This window comes from Dermacentor silvarum, chromosome 9 (genome assembly GCF_013339745.2).
Source record: "Dermacentor silvarum isolate Dsil-2018 chromosome 9, BIME_Dsil_1.4, whole genome shotgun sequence".
Lineage (NCBI taxonomy): Eukaryota > Metazoa > Arthropoda > Arachnida > Ixodida > Ixodidae > Dermacentor > Dermacentor silvarum.
This window is the reverse complement of record NC_051162.1, coordinates 120,848,410-120,869,884: the sequence shown is the minus strand read 5'-3', so window position 1 is coordinate 120,869,884 and position 21,475 is coordinate 120,848,410. Positions and strand designations below refer to the sequence as shown.

General features: G+C 44.9%; 1 protein-coding gene and 1 long non-coding RNA gene across 2 annotated transcripts; one reads left to right on the top strand and one right to left on the bottom strand.

Moving 5' to 3' along the window:
- The first annotated feature begins 620 nt into the window (after window positions 1–620).
- Window positions 621–20,672, top strand: LOC119464189 (polyubiquitin-B). Its single transcript, XM_049655911.1, has 12 exons — window positions 621–860; window positions 4,323–7,154; window positions 8,598–8,651; window positions 8,861–8,908; window positions 9,237–9,284; window positions 9,613–9,660; window positions 9,968–10,015; window positions 10,721–10,768; window positions 11,097–11,144; window positions 15,221–15,268; window positions 18,843–18,890; window positions 20,506–20,672. The coding sequence occupies exons 2-12, from the start codon at window positions 7,131–7,133 to the stop codon at window positions 20,530–20,532; spliced, it is 489 nt and encodes a 162-aa protein (XP_049511868.1). The 5' UTR covers window positions 621–860; window positions 4,323–7,130; the 3' UTR covers window positions 20,533–20,672.
- Window positions 12,647–15,188, bottom strand: LOC125940159 (uncharacterized). The gene is made up of 3 exons (XR_007463399.1): window positions 15,164–15,188; window positions 14,267–14,408; window positions 12,647–12,761 (listed from the first exon to the last, which is right to left on the bottom strand). It is a non-coding gene; the product is annotated as an uncharacterized LOC125940159 (long non-coding RNA).
- Window positions 20,673–21,475: the final 803 nt, after the last annotated feature.

Here is a 21,475-nt window from a genome sequence, read left to right as displayed (position 1 = left end):
ACTGGCTGTGGTGGCGGTCGCCCGCACCGTCTCTTACCTCCACACAGCTCTGACCTTTGTATGCGCTGTGCATTCGCCGCTCAGTTTCCGTTGAAGCGATAGACCGCACGAACCTTCGCCCGCTGCGGCGGCTGCGCTTGCTGACAGCGTTTTGACAGTTGTTGTCTGCGGTCATTCAGTGTGATCTATTCATGTTTGCTTCTGCGCGATGACACCATGCTTGTCAATTCAGTTAGAACGCGAATGTGTCCAAGTTTATGCAGCCGATAAAACTACTATCCCTACTCCCAATAGCTCTCTGCTAATTTGCTATCGCAATTGATGCTTCGCCTTTCGGGCGAAACTGCGACATTTTTATGCACTTGCCACCCGAGTGCGGATCTTAAAGGCCATGCTTGGTGAATGCGGCAGAAGCGATTTCGGGAGCCGAAAACACGTCGCCAACTTTTGGTTTTGGACGTCAACTATATGCGGATAATTTCAATAGAAACGTTCTGACTTTAATGCTAAAAACAGTAATCTACCAGCTTTAGTCAAATTTAGTTTTTTTCTTCAAACATTTATGCACGTTCTGTCCAGCTGTTTTGTCCATCTTGGCCAAGTAAGGAGGCATTGGCCAAGTCCATCCATAGCCATGCCACCGGCAAACATGGCGGCCTCCGTAGTTGTCGAAGTGTTCTCGAAATCGGAGTCGCTAAAGCGCTTTTCCAAGCCGTTCGACGCTGCCTCCGACGCAAAAACGCACTTAGCGCGACTCAGTGACACAGTGGCCGTCGCTCAGAAGGAAGTGAACGCCTACCTCACCGAAATGGTGGACGCGCAGCGCAAGTCCGCTGCCGGTGACTTGGAGGCCGACAACGGTAATGTGCCCGAAAACTGCAAAACGAAAGGGAAACGTAGCGAGAAAAACTTTTGATTTCATGACATATTCGTTCATTCCTTTCACCCTCAATCGCTTTGGTAACCCGCTGTTAGGCCGCTGTCATCGTCTGTCACCAGGTCTCAAGACTCCCGGCCACGGCGGCCGCATTGCGATGGGGGCGAAATGCACGTTAAAGGTGCGCACGTTAAAGAACCCCATGTGGTCCAAATTGCCGGAGTCCCCCGCCTCATATTCAGATCGTGGTTTTGGCACGTAAAACCCCATAATTTTCAAGTCTCCAGAGGGAAGATGCGAGCAAGAAGTTGCAGCACAGAGCGCCGGAATAATATATAGTGCGATAACTGAAAGGCATAAAGGGAGGTTTTCTCAAAAAAGATGCCTGGTTTTAATGCCACGTTTAATGGAATTAAAAAAGCACTGCGGAGACAGTTGCGCATATGTTGTGAAAATGTCAGAATATACATCCCAAGTGCCAGCTGGTGCATCTCGGGCAGGGTCAGTGCCTATGAAGCTCTAGGGGAAAGCGTGTTCGCAGTAAACATAAGCGAAAAGGCGGCGCATAAGTAGAGGCGAATCGCAGAAATGCTCACAGGATGATGCGACCATGCGGTTTTTATAGACTGGAAGGAGTTCAAACTAGAACATATTTAATCACACAATTTGCCTCGTCGCACGTGTCACAGGCCCGTTGCAAAGGGCAACTCACTGTGCCAATGTCACTGTGCTTTTGTGCAGGATGGTTAGATTAACTGTAAGTAAAATACGTAGGTCATCATTTGCCAAGTACCGCCGCACGAAACTGCCTGCATGCTGTTCACTCCCTTGATGAAAGAGCCATTGCACGCGTTAAATTAACGTTAGCGACGTTAATTTTTAGAGCCAATATTTGTTTTATTCGGATATCGCCAATGCCGGTAGTTTCAGCTTGTGTTGTCTAGTGAGATGTTAACGAAGTGGCATAAAAGTGCCACATACACATGGGGCTGAAAAACAAAAGCTCTCGTGTGCTTAGGAAGTGCACATTGTAACCCTTTAAGGACGGCGAAAAATGATAAACACTTTCAAAAACAATGTAATAAAGCAAGACTACCCGAAAGAAAATTATTTAAAACACCAACATTTATTTATTTACATTTATTTTTTATTTAATTTTTGTACTAACAAAACACATCAGATTCCTTTGCACACATCACGTGCAAAGGAATCTGATCACGTAAAGCAAGACCACACAAAAATATTGTCAAAAACGAGAAGTTGAATAGGAAAAAAATTTTTTTACACTAATTAAAGTGGGCTTCACTGCACTTCACCAAATTCACTCTTCAACAGCTCCTTGCGCTGTCAGATGTTATTTACAACAAGCACAACATGACATCTGGAAAAAGTGCTGAAGAAATCGTTTTCATGCTTGCATGAGAAATTTAGCGCTGGATGAGCTTGCCTCATCATTCGTCTTTTTGCAAGTTTACGCTTGACGAGCTGAGCTCGTGATCCGTTCTTAAAGATTTGTAAAATCATGCTGAATTCATGCTGTCCCCCATAGCCCTATGTGCAGTTTCGAGATCTTTTATTCACCCATGTTTACAGATTACCTTGAAAAAAACTTGGAGCATGCTTAAGCTTCGAACGCAATAGCATTCCCTGACTGCTTCTCATGCTTTCTGGCAACTGCAACTTATGGAACTGTAATAAACGAACGCTATGCATGAAGGCGAGCTTTCTGGTAGAAGCACGGCCTCTTGCGTGGGCCGATCTCGGAGGTAGTGCAGAGCCCGGCCAAAAAATTTACGTCATTTTCAGATTTCTGTCACTTGTAATATTTCAGTCTGTGAATATTTAACATAAAAGCCATGCATTGCTGGTGTTTTGTTTCATGACATTTGTTTGTGGGCTGTCATTCTCAAAATTCGGAGGAGTAACTTTGGCAAGAATGTAAGACGAGGTATGAGTAGCTTTATTGATACAATGGTGTGGCAATATAACCCGCATATACTGCATGTCATATGGCAAGGCGTGGCATATACATATTCCTATATATATATACAGGAATCTTCGCTCATGGACGCCGGGTTTTCTGTGACACTCTTAACGCTCTCGCATTAAAAGTTGAATAAGGGGCCTTAGTCTGTGCCAATGCCCGCAAAGATGACCAAAATAATTAAAACTTATTTCTCTCACTTCTCCGTTTTACTGCTATACAATGAAAAGAAGCAATTTGTTTGGGCAAAATAGCGAAACAAATATCAACTTAGAAGAATGTCAGAAGAAAGTTAGTAGATTTATTTAGAATTCTCTTATTTAGAATGGCTCTTATGCGTAGTGAACGACCTTCTGTTTTGCAGACAATCTCACTTGAAGGTCCTTTTTCAAATGTGATAATAAAATATTTCCTGTGTGTTCATATTTCATGCAGTTTATGCATGCACAAGCATTCCCTACCAATTAGCAAAATAATTGCTTTAAATGTTTTTTTTTTACTAAGAACAGTAAGAAATTGACTGGTATAATATCTGTGATGAAGCTGTAAAACAAAATTTACTGTCAGGTTTTGAAATGCATCTTCTGTCGTCTTTTCCTATATGTGTTTTTTTTTGCGATTCATTTTCACTGCATTTGTCAATGTTTTCTGTTACATGTTGTACTGTCTCATGTGCAAAAGTAACAGACCCTGCACCATGTTTCAAACCATCACTGTTAATCGTTGCTCAAGCTGAAGCTATATAGGTCATCTTTTTTAACTGGTGAAAAATTTGCACTCAAAGCTTTAGTTACCGCACCTGCCAACTCTCCTGAAGTTTTCTAGATGTACAACTTTGCACTCTTTTACGGTTTTATGAATGATGCGTCAAGTTTTTTGAAAAATGCCTTTTTGAAAATTTTAACTGTGTTGAAAGATTTGGCGGCGCAGTCTCGTAAATAATGCATGCAAAAAAGGAATTGTGATGGTATCTGTGCCGCTGTCGTGGACTGCGATACTTTGGTTCCAAAGAATTGCAGTCAGTTCCTAACAGTAATGCAGTAAGCTAGACCGCAGTAAGCTAGACTGTAACGGAGTTTTGCTCGTCAGCCTCTGATCATGACTTTGCTAGTTGTCTGATGGTAAAGGACACCATCGAGGTACTTGCTTGCCTACTCTACGTACTTGCCTGTGCTACGTGTTTGCGCTGCCCCACGGATTGTGTGCTACCATCTACCAGAAGCAGGACAAAGCACCGAGACGAAATGAGCTTGTCCATAGCTTTGCTAGAAACTGTAAAGTACTAGGCCGTCTTTAGTGTGAACGCATGGATGAACCCAGCTCGTCCAATGTACGGGAGGGGTTAATTAGCTGTCGTGCCATCATTGTTGGGGCATTCCATAAACAAGCCTGCCCAAAAAACTCGCCTGTCTAACTGGTCCAGATATCAAATAGTCATCCTGCTTTCTTGTCTGCTTTCAGGTGAAGATGACACCGACGATGCACCAGCTAAGAAGAAATCAAAAAAGTCCTGACACCACAAACGCGGTGTTGTAACGTCATCTGCATACCTATGTTTCACTGTAATTTACTGCCCAATAAATTGCATCATCAATTGCAATTAGCCAGTTTATACATGCTTTTGGAGCTGAAAAAAAAGTGCTAAGCAATGCTACTGAGGAGAATGAAGTATTTTTTTTTTCTCGCTGGTACGAAGTGTTTTTTTAAACCATACAAAATTTTTTTTTTAATGTCGCAGTTTCGTCCGAAAGGCGACACATCAATTGCAAAAGCAAATTAGTAGAGAACTATTCGGAGTAGGGATAGTAGCTTTATCGGCTGCATAAACTTGGACACATTCGCTTACTAACTGAATTAACAAGCGTGGTGTCAGCACGCACAAGCAAACATGAATAGATCACACTCAATGTCCGCAGACGACTGTCAAAACTCTGGCAGCAAGCGTAGCCGCCGCAGCGAGCGAAGGTTTGTGCGGTCTATCGCTTCAACAGAAACTGAGCGGCGAATGCACAGCGCATACAAAGGTCAGAGCCGTCTGGAGATCGCTTTTAAGAGATGGTGCGGGCGACCGCCACAGCTGGGCAAAGTACAAACGCAGTTGTTGGCAGAGTAGAAGCTGCCCCCCCTCCCTCCTGTGCTGCCTTCCCGGTTTCTTGCTTTCGTGCGGGAGATTGAGTGGCCAGTTCCCCTTGCGCCCGGTTGCAAGATAGGCATTTGGTGCCGCAGCACAGCGTCGCCCCGCCTCCCTCCCTCTCATACCGCGCGACGAAGGTCGCCTTTGCTTTCCACCGTGCGTTTGCTCTCCGTGATAGCGCGCATCCTCCGCATGCTTTCACTCGCACATACGGCGCGCGGCGACGATTTTATCGCCCTTGGACTTTATACGGAACCTCAAGGCGACGCTGACGGCAAAAATCTGGTTGAAGTGTCCATATAATTGAAAAATGGCCTCTGGCAGATAGCACAATTCTAGTCCTTGAGCTGGATTACTCGAAGAGGATCATTACTTCCATGAGAAATTGAAATGCATGCTCCTATGGAGCCTCAGCACAAGATAGCGCCAGGTGGATGGGTGGCCACTGTTGCAGACGATGGGACCCACAAAGCTGGGACTGGCAGCCGGAACCATGTCAGGAACCTTGATACATTGTCACTGTACTCTAGTCTAAAGGGACGGCGGGCACACCAGCAACGTCTCCATTGTGCAGCTGGAGATGAGTCTGCTCTCGCCGAAGGCTATGTCACGCGCTGATCTTCTTTACCTGTACTCTTGATCTTATTTTTTTTCCAATTCTTGAAGACACGCATTTCTAGCACGTGCCATTTGCTCATTCTTCACACAGCCGAGTGTTCTCATACTTTTCTTTCAGAGCTTGTTGAGAGGTGTCCCTGTTCTCGTTTACTCATAACAACATAAAAATACATAACAATAGAGTAAATAGAAATGGCAAAATGACATGCAGTTCGCTCATATTGACAAAATTGAAAGATATAATCACACCGGGAACGGGAATGAGGAATAAGATTTGCACTGACTATCTTATACATGCTCTTCATACAAGTCATTCGTGGTGTACAAACAGAAAAAGCAGGCACAGTTTACCGAGACATAAGTTACACTATGGAATACACTATAAAATCCACACTATGTAGAGCACTGCAAATGTAAAATTCTATACATGTAAATCACATTCATAGAAATAATTTAATATTGTGTAAACAAGATAACTTGTTTCCAGCACCGTTTGCTAGGGTGGTGGCTTGGGCCTCCACCCTAGCTGTACAGCGTGCACATCTTTGTGCTGCTGCTTACATTTTTCTTTATTCGGCAGACTTGCCAGCATATATACAAAAAAAGGTTACTAAAATCTGTCAAATAAATGCATGCAGCCGTTGGTCTTATAATGTAATCGCTGTTTGCTGACAGGCCCTGGTAATCTTTTTTTTCTCTTCTTGCTTCCCCCATTCTCCATCATCTTCCAGCATTGATGCTGCTGACCACCACTGTAGATGCACTTGACTATGTCTATTCTCGTGGGATCTTTTTTGTTTTCCCCCCTTAAGAACTTTAACTGTACATGTTGCTTATATCAAGTTTAGTGCCAACAAATATTTTAGTTGTGAGTCAGCACAGTATGTGTGTGCAATTTTCTTTTGCACCTTGTCTTTGTAGGCACTTTGTAGGCACTAGAGATCATATGTGTAGAGATCATATCTCTCTCTATGTGTAGAAGATCATATCGTCACCAAACTTATTTTTTAGTGTGTTATTCCCGCCATAATTGTTATGCAGACTTCTCTCAACGAACTGGAATTAAGTTAGGTTAGGTTAGGCATGGTGGCAACTGACATGCAGAACCAGCGTTCAGTTGTGCACAACTGAATTCAGGCAGGAGAGCATGATTTGAAGTATGGGGAGACGCTCATTGTGGCATGCAGGGTTGTTTAAAGCAGCAATGATGCGAGAGTTCAACGTCCTATTTTTGTGCTAATGAAGGTCCACACCCTCCAAGCCCTGGAAGTGTATATTGGCAAGCATTGAGTGACTAAATAATTTAATTACCCTTAAGGCACAGTTTAATTCACGCAACACTTTGTGCATTTTCTGGTGGGCCATCATAATTAGAGTAAATAGATATTTGTTCATTCATTCATTCAGTCAGTAATGATTCTTTTCACAATGAAATTCAATCACAAGCTTGCAATGTAATATTGACTGCATGCCTTACAAGAATATTTTTTTTCTCTACACTGGTACAGGAATGCGGCATGTCGAACATCCTGTCAAACAAGGTATCTGTCATAATGTTGCAAGATTTTTAGTGCCAGGAGCACTAATGAAAAACATAGGTCGAGATAGATCGACAGATCTAGGAGTTGCTATCGTTTCCTGTGTGCCACTATGTCACTTTGCTGCGTAGAAGATCATCGAAGGTCCCACTGCTCGTCGAACGTCCTGTCAAACAAAGTAGTACCTCCAGCAAAGTTGCCATCTGTCATAATGTTGCAAGATTTTTAATGCCAGGAGCACTAATGAAAAACATTAAGTCGAGGTAGATCGATGTCTAGGAGTTGCTATAGTTTCCTGTGTGCCACTATATCACTTTGTTGCATACAAGATTGTCGAAGGTCCCACTGCTTCTGCTCAATTTGAATCACCTGTGCCGAAACGAATCAGTTGATGTAATCTCCACATGCCTCCCTCTATGCAGCTGTTACTACGTCTCTCAACTCTTAGCTCTGTGTAGGAAGTCTACTGCTTGGCGGCTATGCTTGGGTTCAGGTTACGTGGATACAGGATACGAACATACGAGTCTCTGTGGGAGCTGCAGACAGGGCAGCTGCTTCTCCGTGAATCAGCCAGTGTTGACGTCACATGAGAGGTGCCGTAGTCCACAGCAGGTGGCGCCACTAAGGTTTTCAGTTTTCGTCGTTTTCTCACTTACGAGAGCTCTGTTTTCTTACAAATGACGAACTTGAGAAGCCTAATCTTTATGCGTAGTTCAAATTACCATTCTTGTTTAGTGTTACTTTAACATTGTATTACTATGTCTCGTGTTTCCTAACTGTCACACTTACCAAGTGTAATTTCAAAAATGTGCATCATTACTCGTTTAATGTTGTGTATCTTTTTGCACCTGATGCTTTGGGACCACTCAACGCATGCACCACATGGCTGCCTTGCAGCAATAGCGTTTCCTACAAAAATTCAGTGCCAGAGAAAAATTACGTGCTACCATTCAGGTACCTTGGTAATGATAGTACACAAATTTATCCAATGTTATCCAATGGCAAAGTGGTCTGGGGAAAGTATGCGCAGGTGACCAACAACCCCGAGAACGATGGCTGCATCAATGCTGTGCTTCTTGTATGAATAAAATAAAGAACTTTTTCTTGTTAATTGTTTCTCTTTCATCGCTTGAAGCCGTACAGTTCCTTTTTCTAGGACTTCCATCGTTTGTGGTAACACACTCCTCACTTCAATGTTTCAAGGCCACTGTGTACATGACCAGAGCTCATTTAAGGCTGGTGCAGAAAGCGTGCTTGAATGCTCGGCCAGCTGAGGATGCTCGTCCTCCAAAGCATTGCAGCATCGAGAATTTTAACTTACGCCCCATCATGTGACGGCAGCAGGTCTGGTGATATGCAGTGACCCGATAACATTGAAGGTTGCTATTCGATCTTTTGTTTTGATTGTGCACTGTCTTAGCATTTTTTTTTGTTTCCTTGTTGCAGGTCGCCATGCAGATCTTCGTGAGAACTCTCACTGGCAAGACCATCACTCTAGAGGTGCGTGTACCTGCCATTGCTTCCCGCAAAAGTTCTGGCATTCTTGTCTGTGATGAATCATGTACCACTCATACGCACATACCTGGTGATAAATGCAAAACACCGAATCACTATATGCAACTTCTGATGGCTTGTCAGCAGTTTTTCATAACCTGTAAATGCTCGAGCAGTCTTCTGAGCCCTGTTTTTTTCTCCCCCCTCATTCCTAGGTCGAGCCAAGTGATACCATGTCAAGGCGAAAATCCAAGACAAAGAGGGTGAGTTGTGCATGTAAAGCAGTTGACACGCTACTTTTACAGCAAGGCTGTGTGCCACTCATACGCACATACCTGCCACTCATACGCTACTTTCACAGCACAGCAAGGCTGTGAAAGTAGGCTGTGTACCTGCCATTGCTGCCCGCAAAAGTTCTGGCATTCTTGTCTGTGATGAATCATGTACCACTCATACGCACATACCTGGTGATAAACGCAAAACACCGAATCACTATATGCAACTTCTGATGGCTTGTCAGCAGTGTTTCATAACCTGTAAATGCTCGTGCAGTCTTCTGAGCCCTGTTTTTTTCTCCCCCCTCATTCCTAGGTCGAGCCAAGTGATACCATGTCAAGGCAAAAATCCAAGACAAAGAGGGTGAGTTGTGCATGTAAAGCAGTTGACACGCTACTTTTACAGCAAGGCTGTGTGCCACTCATACGCACATACCTGCCACTCATACGCTACTTTCACAGCACAGCAAGGCTGCGAAAGTAGGCTGTGTACCTGCCATTGCGGCCCGCAAAAGTTCTGGCATTCTTATCTGTGATGAATCATGTACCACTCATACGCACATTCCTGGTGATAAACGCAAAACACCGAATCACTATATGCAACTTCTGATGGCTTGTCAGCAGTGTTTCATAACCTGCAAATGCTCGTGCAGTCTTCTGAGCCCTGTTTTTTTCTCCCCCCTCATTCCTAGGTCGAGCCAAGTGATACCATGTCAAGGCGAAAATCCAAGACAAAGAGGGTGAGTTGCGCATGTAAAGCAGTTGACCCGCTACTTTTACAGCAAGGCTGTGTGCCACTCATACGCTACTTTCACAGCACAGCAAGGCTGTGAAAGTAGGCTGTGTACCTGCCATTGCTTCCCGCAAAATTTCTGGCATTCTCGTCTGTGATGAATCATCTACCACTCATACGCACATACCTGGTGATAAACGCAAAACACCGAATCACTATATGCAACTTCTGATGGCTTGTCAGCAGTGTTCCGTTACCTGTAAATGCTCGTGCAGCCTTCTGAGCCCTGTTTTTTTCTCCCCCCTCATTCCTAGGTCGAGCCAAGTGATACCATGTCAAGGCAAAAATCCAAGACAAAGAGGGTGAGTTGTGCATGTAAAGCAGTTGACACGCTACTTTTACAGCAAGGCTGTGTGCCACTCATACGCACATACCTGCCACTCATACGCTACTTTCACAGCACAGCAAGGCTGTGAAAGTAGGCTGTGTACCTGCCATTGCTTCCCGCAAAATTTCTGGCATTCTCGTCTGTGATGAATCATGTACCACTCATACGCACATACCTGGTGATAAACGCAAAACACCGAATCACTATATGCAACTTCTGATGGCTTGTCAGCAGTGTTTCATAACCTGTAAATGCTCGTGCAGTCTTCTGAGCCCTGTTTTTTTCTCCCCCCTCATTCCTAGGTCGAGCCAAGTGATACCATGTCAAGGCGAAAATCCAAGACAAAGAGGGTGAGTTGTGCATGTAAAGCAGTTGACACGCTACTTTTACAGCAAGGCTGTGTGCCACTCATACGCACATACCTGCCACTCATACGCTACTTTCACAGCACAGCAAGGCTGTGAAAGTAGGCTGTGTACCTGCCATTGCTTCCCGCAAAAGTTCTGGCATTCTTAGTCTGTGATGAATCATGTACCACTCATACGCACATACCTGGTGATAAACGCAAAACACCGAATCACTATATGCAACTTCTGATGGCTTGTCAGCAGTGTTTCATAACCTGTAAATGCTCGTGCAGTCTTCTGAGCCCTGTTTTTTTCTCCCCCCTCATTCCTAGGTCGAGCCAAGTGATACCATGTCAAGGCGAAAATCCAAGACAAAGAGGGTGAGTTGTGCATGTAAAGCAGTTGACACGCTACTTTTACAGCAAGGCTGTGTGCCACTCATACGCACATACCTGCCACTCATACGCTACTTTCACAGCACAGCAAGGCTGTGAAAGTAGGCTGTGTACCTGCCATTGCTTCCCGCAAAAGTTCTGGCATTCTTATCTGTGATGAATCATGTACCACTCATACGCACATACCTGGTGATAAACGCAAAACACCGAATCACTATATGCAACTTCTGATGGCTTGTCAGCAGTGTTTCATAACCTGTAAATGCTCGTGCAGTCTTCTGAGCCCTGTTTTTTTCTCCCCCCTCATTCCTAGGTCGAGCCAAGTGATACCATGTCAAGGCAAAAATCCAAGACAAAGAGGGTGAGTTGTGCATGTAAAGCAGTTGACACGCTACTTTTACAGCAAGGCTGTGTGCCACTCATACGCACATACCTGCCACTCATACGCTACTTTCACAGCACAGCAAGGCTGTGAAAGTAGGCTGTGTACCTGCCATTGCTTCCCGCAAAATTTCTGGCATTCTAGTCTGTGATGAATCATGTACCACTCATACGCACATACCTGGTGATAAACGCAAAACACCGAATCACTATATGCAACTTCTGATGGCTTGTCAGCAGTGTTTCATAACCTGTAAATGCTCGTGCAGTCTTCTGAGCCCTGTTTTTTTCTCCCCCCTCATTCCTAGGTCGAGCCAAGTGATACCATGTCAAGGCGAAAATCCAAGACAAAGAGGGTGAGTTGTGCATGTAAAGCAGTTGACACGCTACTTTTACAGCAAGGCTGTGTGCCACTCATACGCACATACCTGCCACTCATACGCTACTTTCACAGCACAGCAAGGCTGCGAAAGTAGGCTGTGTACCTGCCATTGCGGCCCGCAAAAGTTCTGGCATTCTTATCTGTGATGAATCATGTACCACTCATACGCACATACCTGGTGATAAACGCAAAACACCGAATCACTATATGCAACTTCTGATGGCTTGTCAGCAGTGTTTCATAACCTGTAAATGCTCGTGCAGTCTTCTGAGCCCTGTTTTTTTCTCCCCCCTCATTCCTAGGTCGAGCCAAGTGATACCATGTCAAGGCGAAAATCCAAGACAAAGAGGGTGAGTTGCGCATGTAAAGCAGTTGACACGCTACTTTTACAGCAAGGCTGTGTGCCACTCATACGCACATACCTGCCACTCATACGCTACTTTCACAGCACAGCAAGGCTTACCTGCCATTGCTTCCCGTAAAAGTTCTGGCATTCTTGTCTGTGATGAATCATGTACCACTCATACGCACATACCTGGTGATAAACGCAAAACACCGAATCACTATATGCAACTTCTGATGGCTTGTCAGCAGTGTTTCATAACCTGTAAATGCTCGTGCAGTCTTCTGAGCCCTGTTTTTTTCTCCCCCCTCATTCCTAGGTCGAGCCAAGTGATACCATGTCAAGGCGAAAATCCAAGACAAAGAGGGTGAGTTGTGCATGTAAAGCAGTTGACACGCTACTTTTACAGCAAGGCTGTGTGCCACTCATACGCACATACCTGCCACTCATACGCTACTTTCACAGCACAGCAAGGCTGTGAAAGTAGGCTGTGTACCTGCCATTGCTTCCCGCAAAAGTTCTGGCATTCTTATCTGTGATGAATCATGTACCACTCATATGCACATACCTGGTGATAAACGCAAAACACCGAATCACTATATGCAACTTCTGATGGCTTGTCAGCAGTGTTTCATAACCTGTAAATGCTCGTGCAGTCTTCTGAGCCCTGTTTTTTTCTCCCCCCTCATTCCTAGGTCGAGCCAAGTGATACCATGTCAAGGCGAAAATCCAAGACAAAGAGGGTGAGTTGTGCATGTAAAGCAGTTGACACGCGACTTTTACAGCAAGGCTGTGTGCCACTCATACGCACATACCTGCCACTCATACGCTACTTTCACAGCACAGCAAGGCTGTGAAAGTAGGCTGTGTACCTGCCATTGCTGCCCGCAAAAGTTCTGGCATTCTTATCTGTGATGAATCATGTACCACTCATACGCACATTCCTGGTGATAAACGCAAAACACCGAATCACTATATGCAACTTCTGATGGCTTGTCAGCAGTTTTTCATAACCTGTAAATGCTCGTGCAGTCTTCTGAGCCCTGTTTTTTTCTCCCCCCTCATTCCTAGGTCGAGCCAAGTGATACCATGTCAAGGCGAAAATCCAAGACAAAGAGGGTGAGTTGCGCATGTAAAGCAGTTGACACGCTACTTTTACAGCAAGGCTGTGTGCCACTCATACGCACATACCTGCCACTCATACGCTACTTTCACAGCACAGCAAGGCTGTGAAAGTAGGCTGTGTACCTGCCATTGCTTCCCGCAAAAGATCTGGCATTCTTGTCTGTGATGAATCATGTACCACTCATATGCACATACCTGGTGATAAACGCAAAACACCGAATCACTATATGCAACTTCTGATGGCTTGTCAGCAGTTTTTCATAACCTGTAAATGCTCGTGCAGTCTTCTGAGCCCTGTTTTTTTCTCCCCCCTCATTCCTAGGTCGAGCCAAGTGATACCATGTCAAGGCGAAAATCCAAGACAAAGAGGGTGAGTTGCGCATGTAAAGCAGTTGACACGCTACTTTTACAGCAAGGCTGTGTGCCACTCATACGCACATACCTGCCACTCATACGCTACTTTCACAGCACAGCAAGGCTGCGAAAGTAGGCTGTGTACCTGCCATTGCGGCCCGCAAAAGTTCTGGCATTCTTATCTGTGATGAATCATGTACCACTCATACGCACATTCCTGGTGATAAACGCAAAACACCGAATCACTATATGCAACTTCTGATGGCTTGTCAGCAGTGTTTCATAACCTGTAAATGCTCGTGCAGTCTTCTGAGCCCTGTTTTTTTCTCCCCCCTCATTCCTAGGTCGAGCCAAGTGATACCATGTCAAGGCGAAAATCCAAGACAAAGAGGGTGAGTTGCGCATGTAAAGCAGTTGACACGCTACTTTTACAGCAAGGCTGTGTGCCACTCATACGCACATACCTGCCACTCATACGCTACTTTCACAGCACAGCAAGGCTGTGAAAGTAGGCTGTGTACCTGCCATTGCTTCCCGCAAAAGTTCTGGCATTCTTAGTCTGTGATGAATCATGTACCACTCATACGCACATTCCTGGTGATAAACGCAAAACACCGAATCACTATATGCAACTTCTGATGGCTTGTCAGCAGTGTTTCATAACCTGTAAATGCTCGTGCAGTCTTCTGAGCCCTGTTTTTTTCTCCCCCCTCATTCCTAGGTCGAGCCAAGTGATACCATGTCAAGGCGAAAATCCAAGACAAAGAGGGTGAGTTGCGCATGTAAAGCAGTTGACACGCTACTTTTACAGCAAGGCTGTGTGCCACTCATACGCACATACCTGCCACTCATACGCTACTTTCACAGCACAGCAAGGCTGTGAAAGTAGGCTGTGTACCTGCCATTGCTTCCCGCAAAAGTTCTGGCATTCTTGTCTGTGATGAATCATGTACCACTCATACGCACATTCCTGGTGATAAACGCAAAACACCGAATCACTATATGCAACTTCTGATGGCTTGTCAGCAGTGTTTCATAACCTGCAAATGCTCGTGCAGTCTTCTGAGCCCTGTTTTTTTCTCCCCCCTCATTCCTAGGTCGAGCCAAGTGATACCATGTCAAGGCGAAAATCCAAGACAAAGAGGGTGAGTTGCGCATGTAAAGCAGTTGACACGCTACTTTTACAGCAAGGCTGTGTGCCACTCATACGCACATACCTGCCACTCATACGCTACTTTCACAGCACAGCAAGGCTGTGAAAGTAGGCTGTGTACCTGCCATTGCTTCCCGGCAAAAGTTCTGGCATTCTTGTCTGTGATGAATCATGTACCACTCATACGCACAGTACCTGGTGATAAACGCAAAACACCGAATCACTATATGCAACTTCTGATGGCTTGTCAGCAGTGTTCAGTAACCTGTAAATGCTCGTGCAGTCTTCTGAGCCCTGTTTTTTTCTCCCCCCTCATTCCTAGGTCGAGCCAAGTGATACCGTGTCAAGGCGAAAATCCAAGACTAAAGAGGGTGAGTTGCGCATGTAAAGCAGTTGACACGCTACTTTTACAGCAAGGCTGTGTGCCACTCATACGCACATACCTGCCACTCATACGCTACTTTCACAGCACAGCAAGGCTGTTAAAGTAGGCTGTGTACCTGCCATTGCTTCCTGGAAATGTTCTGGCATTCTTGTCTGTGATGAATCATGTACCACTCATACGCACATACCTGGTGATAAACGCAAAACACCGAATCACTATATGCAACTTCTGATGGCTTGTCAGCAGTGTTTCATAACCTGTAAATGCTCGTGCAGTCTTCTGAGCCCTGTTTTTTTCTCCCCCCTCATTCCTAGGTCGAGCCAAGTGCTACCATGTCAAGGCGAAAATCCAAGATAAAGAGGGTGAGTTGCGCATGTAAAGCAGTTGACACGCAACTTTTACAGCAAGTCTGTGTACCACTCATACGCACATACCTGCCACTCATACGCTACTTTCACAGCACAGCAAGTCTGTGAAAGTAGGCTGTGTACCTGCCATTGCTTCCTGCAAAAGTTCTGGCATTCTTGTCTGTGATGAATCATGTACCGCTCATACGAACATCATCATCATCATCATCAGCCTATTTTTTATGTCCACTGCAGGACGAAGGCCTCTCCCTGCGATCTCCAATTACCCCTGTCTTGCGCTAGCGTATTCCAACTTGTGCCTGCAAATTTCCTAACTTCATCCCATCTGGTTTTCTGCCGACCTCGACTGCGCTTACCATCTCTTGGTATCCATTCTGTAACCCTAATGGTCCACCGGTTATCTATCCTACGCATTACATGGCCTGCCCAGCTCCATTTCTTCCGCTTAATGTCAACTAGAATATCGGCTATCCCCGTTTGTTCTCTGATCCACACCGCTCTCTTCCTGTCTCTTAACGTTAGTCCTAAGATTTTTCGTTCCATCGCTCTTTGTGCGGTCCTTAACTTGTTCTCGAGCTTCTTTGTTAACCTCCAAGTTTCTGCCCCATATGTTAGCACCGGTAGAATGCAATGATTGCACACTTTTCTTTTCAACGACAGTGGTAAGCTCCCAGTCAGGATTTGGTAATGCCTGCCGTATGCACTCCAACCCAATTTTATTCTTCTGTAAATTGCTTTCTCGTGATCAGGGTCCCCTGTGAGTAATTGACCTAGATAAACATACTCCTTTATAAACTCTAGAGGCTGACTGGCGATCCTGAATTCTTGTTCCCTTGCCAGGCTATTGAACATTATCTTTGTCTTCTGCATATTCATCTTCAACCCAATTCTTACACTTTCTCGATTAAGGTCCTCAATCATTTGTTGTAATTCGTCTCCATTGTTGCTGAATAGGACAATGTCATCTGCAAACCGAAGGTTGCGGAGATATTCGCCGTTGATCCTCACTTCTAAGCCTTCCCAGTCTAAGAGCTTGAATACTTCTTCTAAGCATGCAGTGAATAGCATTGGAGAGATTGTGTCTCCTTGCCTGACCCCTTTCTTGATAGGTAACTTTCTACTTTTCTTGTGGAGAACCAAGGTAGCTGTGGAATCCTTGTAGATGCTTGCTAAGATATTCACGTATGCCTCCTGTACTCCTTGATTCCGCAATGCCTCTATGACTGCTGGTATCTCTACTGAATCAAATGCCTTTTCATAATCTATGAAATCCATGTAGAGAGGTTGATTGTACTCCGCAGATTTCTCGATTACCTGATTTATGACATGGATATGATCCATCGTAGAATATCCCTTCCTGAAGCCAGCCTGTTCTCTTGGTTGGCTGAAGTCAAGTGTTGCCCTGATTCTATTGGAAATTATCTTGGTGAATATTTTATACAATACTGAAAGCAAGCTAATGGGTCTATAATTCTTCAGTTCTTTAACGTCTCCCTTCTTATGGATTAGAATAATGTTGGCGTTCTTCCAGCTCTCTGGTACACATGAAGTTGTGAGGCATTGCGTATAAAGGGCCGCAAGCTTTTCAAGCATGATATCTCCTCCATCTTTGATTAAATCTACTGTTATTCCATCTTCTCCAGCAGCTTTTCCCCTGGTCATGTCTTTCAAGGCCCTTCTAACTTCCGCGCTAGTTATAGAAGGAGCCTCGGTATCCGGTTCATCACTATTTTGAATGAAAGTAGCTTGGCTGTTTTGGGCACTGTACAGGTCAGTATAGAATTCTTCCGCTGCTTTTACTATGTCATCGAAATTGCTGATGATATTACCATGCTTATCTTTCAGTGCATACATCTTGCCTTGTCCTATGCCAAGCTTTCTTCGTACTGATTTAATGCTGCGCCCATATTTTACCGCTTCCTCAATCTTTCCCACGTTATAATTTCGAATATCCCTTACTTTTTTCTTGTTGATTAGTTTTGACAGTTCAGCAAATTCTATCAGATCTCTTGAGTTGGACATTTTCATCTTCTGTCGTTTCTTTATTAGGTCCTTTGTTTCTTGGGAGAGCTTACCTACTGGTTGCCTTGGTGCCCTACCTCCCACTTCAATTGCTGCTTCTGAGATCAACCTAGTTACGGTTTCATTCATTACCTCTATGTTGTTTATATCTTCCTTTTCTAAAGCTGCATATTTGTTTGCAAGCACCAGCCTGAATTGGTCTGCTTTTGCCCTTACTGCCTCTAGGTTGGCCTGTTTCCTCTTGACTAATTTCACTCTCTCTCTCTTCAAATTGAGAGAAATCCTAGACCTCACTAACCTATGGTCACTGCACTTAACCTTACCTAACACTTCTACATCCTGCACTATGCTTGGATCGGCAGAGAGTATGAAATCTATTTCATTCCTTGTTTCTCCATTAGGGCTTTTCCAGGTCCACTTCCTGTTGCTGCGCTTCCTGAAGAAGGTATTCATTATTCGGAGCCTATTCCTTTCCGCAAATTCTACTAACATCTCTCCTCTTGCATTCCTAGAATCGATGCCGTAGTTGCCAATTGCTTGCTCACCCACCTGCTTTTTTCCCACCTTTGCATTGAAGTCGCCCATGACTACAGTATACTGAGTTTGCACCTTTCTCATTGCTAGTTCAACATCTTCATAAAACTGTTCTATTTCTTCATCATTGTGACTAGAGGTTGGGGCATAGGCTTGTGCTACCTTCATTTTGTACCTCCTATTCAGCTTTATTACGACGACTGCTACCCTCTCATTAATGCTGTAGAATTCATCAATGTTGCCTGCTATGTTGTTATGCACTAGAAATCCTACCCCGGATTCTTTCTTATCTGGAAGACCTCTGTAGCAGAGGACGTGGCCGTTAGTCAGCACTGTGTAAGCCTCAGCAGTTCTTCTAACCTCACTAAGGCCAATAATATCCCAGGAAATGCCTGATAATTCTTCAAATAGCCCTGCTAAGCTAGCCTCACTCGAGAGGGTGCACGTGTTGAACGTTGCCAGGTTCAGTTTCCATTGGCGGCCTGTTTTGACCCAGAGATTCTTAGCACCCTCTTCCGCGTAGCAGGTCTGACCGCCGCCTTGGTCAGGTGCTCCGCAGCCACTGGGAACTGAGGGCCATGGGTTAATTGTCGGAGTCATGAGGGAGGTAGTGGCCGAATACTGCACCAGGGAGGCCAATTCCTGTTCTGGTGAGGGAGTGACTTTTGATGAAGCTTAGTGGGCCTTCCTAGTTTGGTTGCACCTGAACTAGTATAGCCCCACTAGCTCTCGGCGGTATATTCTTTTCTTGCCGGTGTCAGGCACCACTCCATGCCTGAAAATGTGGTGGACTGGAGTAGGATTCGAACTTACGACCTTCAGATTTGAGGCCGGGTATTCTACCTCTGCTCCACGCCACCTCCTACGCCACCTCATACGAACATACCTGGTGATAAACGCAAAACACCGAATCACTATATGCAACTTCTGATGGCTTGTCAGCAGTGTTCCGTAACCTGTAAATGCTCGTGCAGTCTTCTGAGCCCTGTTTTTTCTCCCCCCTCATTCCTAGGTCGAGCCAAGTGATACCATGTCAAGGCGAAAATCCAAGACAAAGAGGGTGAGTTGTGCATGTAAAGCAGTTGACACGCTACTTTCACAGCAAGGCTGTGAAAGCAAGGCTGTGAAAGTAGCATGTCAACTAGAGATGCTCACAAACGTTACGCCAGTTCTCGCAGGTTTTCTGAAAAGATTATCATTGACCAGGCTCATCTGTGCGAAGTTAGATGCTTATGGATCAAGTGCAGCTGTTGCAAAAAAATACGAATCAAGGGTTCGGAATAGTACAGCCATTTTCAGCTAGACTTGCCCATGTCCCCTCTGTTACTTGCAAGGTCATATTTTGTAGAAATAGGGGTCACCTTAAGTGCGTTATGTGACGAAACTTCAGCGTTCATGGCCTACTTCGAAGCATTGGAAGTAATTACTGAACTCTGTTATTTCATGCATTATACGAGGTTTGGGTTTCCGTGGGGCCTTTGGTGAAATAAACTAAGCACGTTTTCTATATTTTTTAATTAGAGGCGGGTTTTGGGTAATGTACAGACCAGGTTCAAAATGCGTTCACTGATTACAGCATAAGCAGTAAATTTATGTATGCAAGTGATCCGGAGTACTGCAGCTGTTTTACAAACAGCACAAACTGGATCCTGCTGCCCTGGTAGAACTGCAAATGCAACGGAGATCGAATTTGGCTGGAAGAAAAAGGGGAGGTGGGAACCCTGTGGCCAGTTTTCCAGTGTATGTTAAAGTTACTGCTTTTGTAAACATTAAATTTTGTTAACATGAACTTCTCGTATGTTAAAGTGCTATATGCGGCCACAGTTTCCAATGGACCATTCATGTAAGGGCAACGTTTTTTTAAATATGTGATTTAATTACAGGCAACTTAAGTTATTGCAACCGTACAATAGGAACAGCTTCGCTGGAAATTGGTGATTCGGCAAGGGGGGGGTCGCACAAGTCTTGTTTTGTGAGAAGTTGCCAGTGAACTGGATGTGAAGAGTTCTTTAGCAGGGGTCGACTAAAGCAAAGGAAAATAAGCTCCCTATATCCTGCCAGTAATTTTGGAATGCTGAGGATACAGTATAACCAATTCGTCTACGCTCTGGTCATAATGCAACTAGTTGTATAAAGGATGAAAGAGCCTTGATTCTATGTTTGTATTCATCTTTGAGGACTTGCTATGTTTTAGTGTAAAATATGTGCTTGAAAGACAACCAGTATGTCTGCAATGATCTTGTACAGCTCTTGAGACTCGGCGACATTTCGAGGCCTTTGCCAGCGTGTTTTAAATGTTCCAAAAGACAGCTTACATGCCTTCTTCGCACAATTTTGGATCATCTGGACTCTAAAATTGCACCTTGTGCAGGTCAGTGTGTTGGTTCATGCATGACCACCACCTTTTTTTAGGGCCTTTTTCTTCTCGAGTTGGATGTATGACAAAATGGTACAGGACGGATATTGATGTTGCACTAGTGGCCTGTTCGCTTTGTGTCGAAACCTTCCAATAATGCCACTGAGGTTAAAAGCAGTCCTTAGAGAAGGAACTTCATCTGTTGGCTTTTGATCCCTCCTTCGTAGTTTCTTTTGCTATACAGCAGCAGGGCTGATGCCCGGATTGTGACGCATGGGGCTTGAGGTGTGAAGTCTGCGGCCCATCTGATTTTGCGCAGGTATCCCACCCGACCAGCAACGTCTGATCTTCGCTGGCAAGCAGCTCGAGGATGGCCGCACGCTGTCCGACTACAACATCCAGAAGGAGTCTTCACTGCACCTGGTGCTGCGGCTGCGCGGTGGAGCCAAGAAGCGCAAGAAGAACTACACCACACCCAAGAAGAACAAGCGCAAGAAGAAGGAAGTCAAGCTGGCTGTGCTGAAATTCTACAAGGCGAGCATGTCGCAGCATCTTGCGTAAATGTTTCGTTAGGGCTGAGAGTAAGTCGAAGTATGTCGGGATAGAGAAACAGTTCTGCTTGACATTCACTAATTCCGTTGTGGCTTGACTTCCAAAGGGAAAGCTAAAATCTGCTAACTGTTGGAATGACCCGTTTCATTTATACAGTTGAACCCCGCAACAACGAAATCGGCAGGGATACCGAAAAATTTTGCTATCGCAAAATCATCATCATCATCAGTAAATGGTCACACAAAACGAAAACATAATGCCAAAATTCAGAATAACGATCATTGTTCAGTTTCCTTGTCATGTTAACAATGCCTCAGAACTAATATTCTGAAACCTGGGGATTCTTAGATTTCCGTGTATCATTCACGGCGGCCGAAACAGTAGGCTAGCAGACAAGGCTCAGAGAGCGGATACCGCGCGGTGCATGGGTCAGGAAAGCTCGATACAGCGCCTGAGAAAAATAAAGAAAAACGCGGCTTAGAACATTTTTTTTTTTTTCAATTTATTCCAGACACAACGACGCATCAGGTTTTGCAAGCGCATGCTCCGCCCAGACAAGTGTCGCCTAGCAACGGAGGAGCGTCTCTTCCTTCTTGCCGGGCACGCCTCTTTCATTCGCGCTTCTTTCTGCGGCCGTTACCAACTACGCGCGCGGGGAAATGTTACCTCCATACTAGCGGGGATACGCCGTGGGCGTGCTACATGGTCACACTTTGCACTTTCCGGACGGTGTCGTT

Bases quoted from the DNA above. Each gene is read 5' to 3' on its own strand.
- LOC119464189 (XM_049655911.1), top strand. From the start codon at position 7,131: ATGTCGAACATCCTGTCAAACAAG. The intron at 7,155-8,597 runs GTATCTGTCATA...TCCTTGTTGCAG, and splicing joins CGAACATCCTGTCAAACAAG to GTCGCCATGCAGATCTTCGT. The intron at 8,909-9,236 runs GTGAGTTGTGCA...CCTCATTCCTAG, and splicing joins GAAAATCCAAGACAAAGAGG to GTCGAGCCAAGTGATACCAT.